The sequence below is a fragment of the Hylobates moloch genome, unplaced genomic scaffold (assembly GCF_009828535.3).
Source record: "Hylobates moloch isolate HMO894 unplaced genomic scaffold, HMol_V3 SCAFFOLD_3, whole genome shotgun sequence".
NCBI classification, from domain to species: domain Eukaryota; kingdom Metazoa; phylum Chordata; class Mammalia; order Primates; family Hylobatidae; genus Hylobates; species Hylobates moloch.
This window is the reverse complement of record NW_026652278.1, coordinates 97,838,555-97,846,329: the sequence shown is the minus strand read 5'-3', so window position 1 is coordinate 97,846,329 and position 7,775 is coordinate 97,838,555. Positions and strand designations below refer to the sequence as shown.

The 7,775-nt window shown below is 35.9% G+C and overlaps 1 protein-coding gene across 4 annotated transcripts in view; it reads right to left on the bottom strand.

Moving 5' to 3' along the window:
• Positions 1–5,912: 5,912 nt before the first annotated feature.
• Positions 5,913–7,775, bottom strand: part of ODAD2 (outer dynein arm docking complex subunit 2) — a 188,147-nt gene continuing 186,284 nt past the window's right edge. For all 4 annotated transcript variants that reach the window (XM_032171671.2, XM_032171676.2, XM_058436598.1 and 1 more), the window contains one exon: positions 5,913–6,281. In XM_032171671.2, the coding sequence (XP_032027562.1) occupies positions 6,168–6,281 (114 nt within the window). In that variant the 3' untranslated portion in view covers positions 5,913–6,167. The remainder of the gene's footprint in view (positions 6,282–7,775) is intronic.

Sequence of the window (7,775 nt, the reverse complement as noted above, 5' to 3'; positions counted from 1 at the left end):
TTGAGCCTGGGAGGTCAGGGCTGCAATGAGCCATGATCACATCACTACACTCCAGCCTTGGTGAAAGAAAAAAAAAAGAAAGAAAAGAAAAGAAAATAAAGGGAAACCTCATATAGCCACAGTGCAAGAAAATTCGGGCTCCTATAGGCCCATGAGCAGATTCTGCATTAGAACTCCGAGCGGACCGGCCACACATCTTGGCTAGAGCACATCTGTCTCCAACATCTGTCTTGCACATTCATGACACTCATAGGCAGAAAAGCAAAGACCCTCTTTTCCTTTACACCTTCAAGTTTGTTGTTTTAGCTCATAATTAGTTCAGTTTAAGAGAATATATAAATAAATTGATCTCACAGATTAAAACGCATTAGCTTGTCTTCTGTTTTAAATCAGTATCAGCAGCTGTTTATTGCTTCAAGCAGGACAAAATAATCAAGGTGATCCCTTAATGTTTTACGCCTTGCAGTTGAAGATTAGGAATGACCATCAAAGCTTCAAAAAGCAACACATCTCCTTCAAAGCAAAACCTGGTGCTAACCGTGAGATTCTCCCCATGTGTGCGCAACATTTAAAGCAAGATGAGGTTCAGTTGGAGCTACAGTTTCTCTGCAAATGAAGGGAGGGGTTATAGACAGAGAGGGGGAGATTGTGCAGAAGCAGACAGCGGCATTTCCAAGCAGTCAAAGAACCAGTCTCGCCATCTTCACGGGCCTGTTTGTGAGTATGAATTATATCCACAATGCAAATTGAGCAGATTCTCATGGCAGCATCGCACCCAAGAAATCTTTCTCGCAGCTCAAACACAAACTTTTCAGAGGCCTTCTGCCTCTTTTTCTCTCTAAAAGGGCTTAAATGCACACAGGAGTTGCAGAAAACTGACATTTGCCTTTCAGCACAATCTAAACATCACACAGTAGAACTTAAGAGAGTGTCATTTTTTTAGGTCATCTTGGCACTCATAAGTGGCGTTTCAACTTACTGGCGTTTCAAATGCATGACTATACCTCCTCAAACGCCCACTTGGCCAAGTTCTTACACAGCGAAGAGATGACTGTCTGCAAGCCAGCAAAAGAGGCCTCCCCAGAAACCAACCTGCTGGGCCCATGATCTTGGACTTCCAGCCTCCAGAACTGTGAGAAAATACATTTCTATGGTTGAAGCCACCCGGTCTTTGGTTTACTTTTATGACAGCTCTAGCAGACAAATACAGCTGCCATATTTAAAATGTGGGAGATTGGCTATAAAAATATGTATTTCTACTGAATAGTTGTAAGATCTGGCAATGGTTGTCCAGTAGTGAGTAGTAATTGTCTGTATTCTCCAGTTCACCATGGTCTCCACCCATCCCTTTTGTCTCCCAGATATGGAGGCTAAAAGTCAAGTGGCAATTCTATCAGTTTTTAATCTAGCTATTTTCTCTCATTTAGATTACTTGCCTGGTACTTACGGACATTTAGGTTTGAAGTTGCTCGTGTAACTAATCTAATGACAAACAACAGTTTTTTTTTTTTTTTTCTCCCCAATAGTGAGAAAGGAGTTGCACCGCACTATCCATACTCCTTTGTCTGAACTTCCTTTTTGATATATGTATAGTTTTCCTCAATGGGAAAGCCAACCGCTATAGATTCTTCAAGTCTATAAGAACCATACTGATACGCACGAATGTATCTTTCAATCATGAAAATAAATTAGGACATAATTCTACATTGTAACTACAAATCTTAACTCTGAACATCATGGGGCAATTATGTAATTTATAAAAGATGTCTTTTATCAACTAATAAATCAGGGTGGCATGAATTGGCAAAAGAAAAGCTTCCTTTTGTCCTGACAGACGCAAATAAAGAATAAGTCACTTTTACTTGAAAATTTGAAAATAATGGGTTGAGAGTATAAGGATTCCATCTGTTACACGATTTCAAGTCAGCCATGACAATTATACATCAGAAACATATTGAAATATCAACTTTACATCTTGCATTTATAGAAATTGAAGCATAAAATATTTTAAGAGCCAGAAAATGTAATAACCATTTGTCAGAGAAAATGGAAGTAGAAGCTGGAAACATGGAGATTAGAGTGGAGGGAAATAAAGAAGGCAAACAAATGTTGGAATGAGGGGAAATTAATGTAACAATCAGAGCATAAAGAAATAGCACAAAGGAGAAAAACATAATGCTTTAAGGGAGAACAGAAGTCGAGGAAACTGTCCTGTATTTACTTATTGCTTGGCACAGTTTGGTTGAGAGTGTACTTCTATTAGATTTATTCAGGCAAAATATATAAAGAGACTTAGTAAATCACAATATTATTCATCTTAGGCACCTACGATGGAGTAAACAAGTCAATGGGCCCAAATCATTCTTTCCTTCTCAAAACAACATTGTATGAAGCAATCTATTAATGATCTTTGGAACTGTTATTTCACTTGTGTGTTTTCTGTACTCCTGGGATAGAATTCAGCTGCTTGTAATGGACAAAAACCAAATAAGGAAACAGTCAGAATTTACATATGGGCCACTTCAGCATGTTTCAATTATACGGCAGCATTATTATTTGTAGGTTAAGGCTATTGCAAATATGTATTTTGTAGATTAAGAATATTTTTATAGTGTTTCAGATGTTGAAGCTACTTTTCTTATATTTCCAAAAAGCATGTTGTGTGTTCCATTTGTAAACTGAGAACTTCTCTTTTAAAGTTAGTGCTAGAAAGTAGGAACAATGTCTGGCTTAGAAGTTTCCAAATGATAAAAAAGTAAAATTAATTGATAGTGGTTTCCCTTAAAAAACAGAAATTCGTGTTCACTGTGAAATACATCAGAAAACACACAGATGAGCAAAAGAGGAAACAAAAATCATTCTTATTTCAGTATTCAGGAATATGTGCGGGTAACTCAGCTCTTCCTTTCGTTGTAACTATTTAGCTATGTGTATATAATTTTTTAAATATGCTCACACTGTGTATACTATGTCAGAACCTGATTTTCAACTTAACGATATATTCTGAAAAGTGTTTTATGTCATTAGCTATTTTATTATTCTATAATGTTTTCATTGTGTGATTGAACCATAATTGAAATAAAACAATGGTGTGTTGAGCATCATTGTAGATAAATCTTTGGACATAGCACAAAGGCATACAAAATTATAACACTTTAGGTATGCATTGCCAAATTCACCTTGCAAAATGATTGTGCCCATTTAAGTAGGCCCTAGTCAGATATGAGAGTGTCTGTTTTATCAGTTCTCTTGTATTTTAAATGATATCATGAGTACAAAATGCCTAATACAATGCTTGCATAGAGCAGCATCTTATAAAAGTTGGTTTCCTTTCTACTCCATTCTCAGAGAGAGAGGTCTACTGTTTACGCTTAAGTTCATGGGGACCATTGGTTTTGGCGGGCCATTTAATGAATGTGAAGCAGTGAGGCTCTTAAATAAGTGGGTGTCCTTATTGTTTTCACTGAGTTACAGGAATGGACATAGACTATTCCATTCCCAAATCTTCATGGAATGAGATTAAATGCTTTAAATTATCTGGACTGGAGAAGTTTCTTTATTTTTGCTAATCCAGTCCCACTAGGTAAAAGAAGAAAGATGGATTTATTTACAGCTCTGGGTCTCATCTGTTTATCAAGAACTGAGATTCTTATTCTCCTGAGTAGCAATAAATTTTCTAAATATTTTTAATTATAGTCTCTCAGTTCCATGCAAATGCCTTAGGGATGTATAATGGTAAAATCAAACTCAATCAAAAATAAAAGGATTCTCAATGCCAGGCCCTAAGAAAATGATCCTCGCATTCACTTTCAGAAGCTAGAAAAGTTTTTGTAAGAAACAAGTCACTTTCAGTACAAGTCATCTTGATATTAGCAAAAGAACATTGACTGCAAAAAGCAGAAGGATCAAAGCAAGGATTTCTAGGAGAAAACCTTACAAATTAAAGAGACTGGAACATCAAAGAATATCTGTTTAAAATTCTTTCCACTTTAAACCCCTCTCAAACTGGAACAGCCATCAGTTACTAAGAGAGCATACTGTATTCCCTTGATGTCCTGGGGGAGAATAAAGTCTAAAAAAGAACCTTGTCACCAAAAACTTACAAAGAATTAAGACTGTCAGCCATAAATAGCACAAAACAAATATAACAAAAAAATCCCTCATACAAAAATGAATGAAAAAGAAAAAGAGTACTCACACAGCACAGGGTAGCAAAACAATGGTGCGATCATCCATACCTGTGTTTTCTGAAAGCTGGGGGTTCCACTGGCTTTGACATTTTTCTCGCAAGACCAGAGTGTTTTGTGATGCCATTTCACAAAAATAAGCCAAAAATGGACATTTAATTTCAACTTCTCATTTGTTTACTCTGAAATTACTACATTTCTGGTGTTTAAGAATTTAAAAAAAAATCCTGCTTAGAAATATACAAGACAATCTTCATGTTAATTTTCTCTGTTTCCAAGTGCTTAGTCTCTTTTAAAATGGCACCGTTGCCTTTCTTTTATGCATTTATTAACCATAAAAACAGAAGCCCCAAGTTTTCCTCCTAGCAAGCACATGCTAAAGAAACGACCCATCCTTTCCAGCATTCATACGGTTCTTTTTGTTGTTTTACCTGTTGCTTTTTTTCACTCCTGGGACCACTGTGATTCAAGAACATTTTAAAATCTGAGGACAATGGTAGAAGCTTCCTCTAATAATACTACAACGGCAATGTGTTTGTTCATTTCCTGTCGCTGTCATAATCCATGGCTTCTAGAAGTATTTTTAATGCCTAATGAAACAAAACTAAACAGTGACTTTAACATTAGAAATCTCTGCTGTTGAAAGTTAAGGGATTTCCTCTATTATTTACATTTCAGTTTTTAGTTCGCATTAATACCAGGTTCTTGTTCTTTGCATTATCCTCTTTTAGAACCTCCTTTGAAAAGTCATGACAATGAATTGGTGTTTTACGAAACCTTAAAATTCTCAGAAGGGATTTATCTTTTCATCGCAGTATCTATCCCTCGTATGATTTTCATCCTGTACAGGCTTTTCATTTCATACAAATAATTTACATTTAATTCAATTAAGTTTATGATCTTGAAATGATGACACACATATCCAGTGTCTAATATTTTTCAATAAAACCTCCTTGATCGCCTTTTTAAAGCATTAACTGAGATTGTCCATTTATGGCACTGATGAATACAAAGCAATTTTTCTGGCGAGTATTACAATACTTGGGACAGTGAGTTCCCAAACATTTCAGCACACCGAGCTTACATGTGTGATTCTTCTAAGTGGGTTCTAATGTTTCTATAACCTGATAAAATGCTATTATTTTTTGTAGCCACTTTTTAAAAAGTACTTTGTGTGCTGAAAACAAGTTCAGAAATTCAAAGCAATTTATGTGAAGTCATATTATCCTTATATCAGTATCAATTAATTGCTTTCAAGAAAATGTTGGTAAATCTCTGTGAGAAATAAAACATATAATCATTTATGCTCTGTAAGTCCAAGTGTAAAACAAAAAAACTCATTGCTTATGTTCTTGTGATTTGCGTGGTCTGGTACAGTGACAGTTATACGTTCTCCTTTCAGATGTTTGCTAGTATTTAGGAGAAATTTGGGATGACCTTGGGATGATCTCTCTAAGTCCAGCTGCTTAACTCTAAATTCTATTTAATAACAGTTTGTGAAATCAGCACATCTCCTCGGAACTCTCCTGTGGGTTGCAAGTGATCAAACAGACAAAGCCATAATGACAGGACAGTTAGATTAGTTTAACAGAAAGGGAACTGTAGAGACATTCATGAATAACTACGAAACTGCACATTGGGAAGCCCATATCCTTTATTAAAATCACCACAAATACAAAAGCATCACTGAACTATATATATATACTGTATACGTATATTCTCAAATTCTTAGAAACTTATCACAGGTTTATTGGCTTTCCATCTTATTACATGTCATATCTCTAAAACATTAAATAGAAACAAAAGTCTCCATGCAATTTTCAGATGGAAAACATTCTGTGCATTTTCAATTTGTGTGTTTTCATTTAGACGGTTGAAAGGGTTTGCTAATAAATGTTTCCCAATTTAGGCTTTCTGGCCATGGGAGTGACATGTCCTGTGTCATGTAGAATGTGATAGCTTGTAATGTCCATTTAAATTTCAAGTGTATCTTGCCTTCTCTGTAGCAAGAGCCAGCCTGCGGATATTGGATATACAACCAGCTGCAGCTTCCTGGAGATCCTGGTCAGGGGACCCAACCATATCCAGTAGAAGCTGTCACACATAAGGAGGAGGAGAAGAGATACAAGAATAAAAACATTAATCTAAAGACATAAAGGTAGGCTATGAAAATAATTTTCAGTAGTAAATATTTTTTAAAGCCACCAAAAAAGCATAAGAAATTCCATTTAAGCAAACATGAATATAAACGGTGTTTAATCTGGTGCAGGAATTCCTCATGCACTTCTTACCTTTCTGGAGCTGAATTAGACTCCTTCCTCCCCACTTTCTCCGGGTATCTAACTGCTATTTTCGGGTTCTGCTTCTGAAATTTCTCTTGCATCTTTTCTGGCTTTTCCACCTCTCAGAACAAGCCAACAGCATACCATGCTTAGACTAGTAGGGCGTCCACTTAGGTTTAATCTCTCTGAGTTCCAATCCACGTGATCATGTCACAACCTCATTATATCAGTCACTTAACAGGGACTTTCAGTGACTTCCAGTGCCAACTAACTAGAGCTGATCTATTAACTAGTCCTTGAAGGGTTTGTGCACTCTGGCCTCAATGCATTTCCAGCTATTCATCTTTCTCCTCTTCTCCAAGATCATAACTTTCCCACTTCTCTTGGCTTTACTGATGCTATCCCCTATCTAAAATGCCTTCCCATCCCCTTCTCTGGCTTGGTCAATTTTATCCATCTTTCAAAACAGACCTAGCCAACATTTCCACGAAGTCTCCAAGATTTCCATCAAACTAAATGCCATTTATTCTTCATCAGGCTCTCAGTAGCAGTTTACTCAAATGTCTGTCACTACACATATTTTTCCCTTTTCAACAGATAATTGGCTTAATGCTTTATGTCCTTCTTTAGATTCTAAATGCTTAAAGAAACGTACAGTATCTAATGCATAGAAGACAAATAAATGAATTGGAACATTTAAAATCTAGCAATTATGATTCTAATTAATAGCCCTGGTAAAAGATTTTTTAAAAGTAAATTTGAATCACGCATTTTTTTACCCACTAGCATTTGAGTGCAAATGTGGATGATGCCAAAAAACGAGGATGATTTGATAAGCAAAGAAATCTTATTAAGAAAAATATCGTGAGATGTCTTACATATGCCAGGCTTAGGGTGTGGCTTTTACTCTATAGGTAATAAAAAGAAGTTATTTAAGCACTTTAATCAGGGGAATGACATGGTCATATTTGTATTTTAGAAAGGTAACTTTTACAGCAAATTATAGAATATAGACTGTAGAGAAAAGAGGAGGAAGGGTACTGTATTACTTCACGTAGAGGTGACAGGATGGAATAAAAGGTAAGGATAGTGAGGAAGGAACAAATTCAAGGGATATTTGGGATGAAATAACTATTCAATAAATGGCCCCAGAACAACTACTTATCCAAATAGAAGAAAATAAAAATGGTAATCTCACATCATACATAAATAGCAATTCCAGATGGATTAATGATGTTGTAGGAATCTCTTCTTAGTTCAACTAAAGACAGGGTCCTTGTCACAAGGCCATGAAAAATTAGGCTCA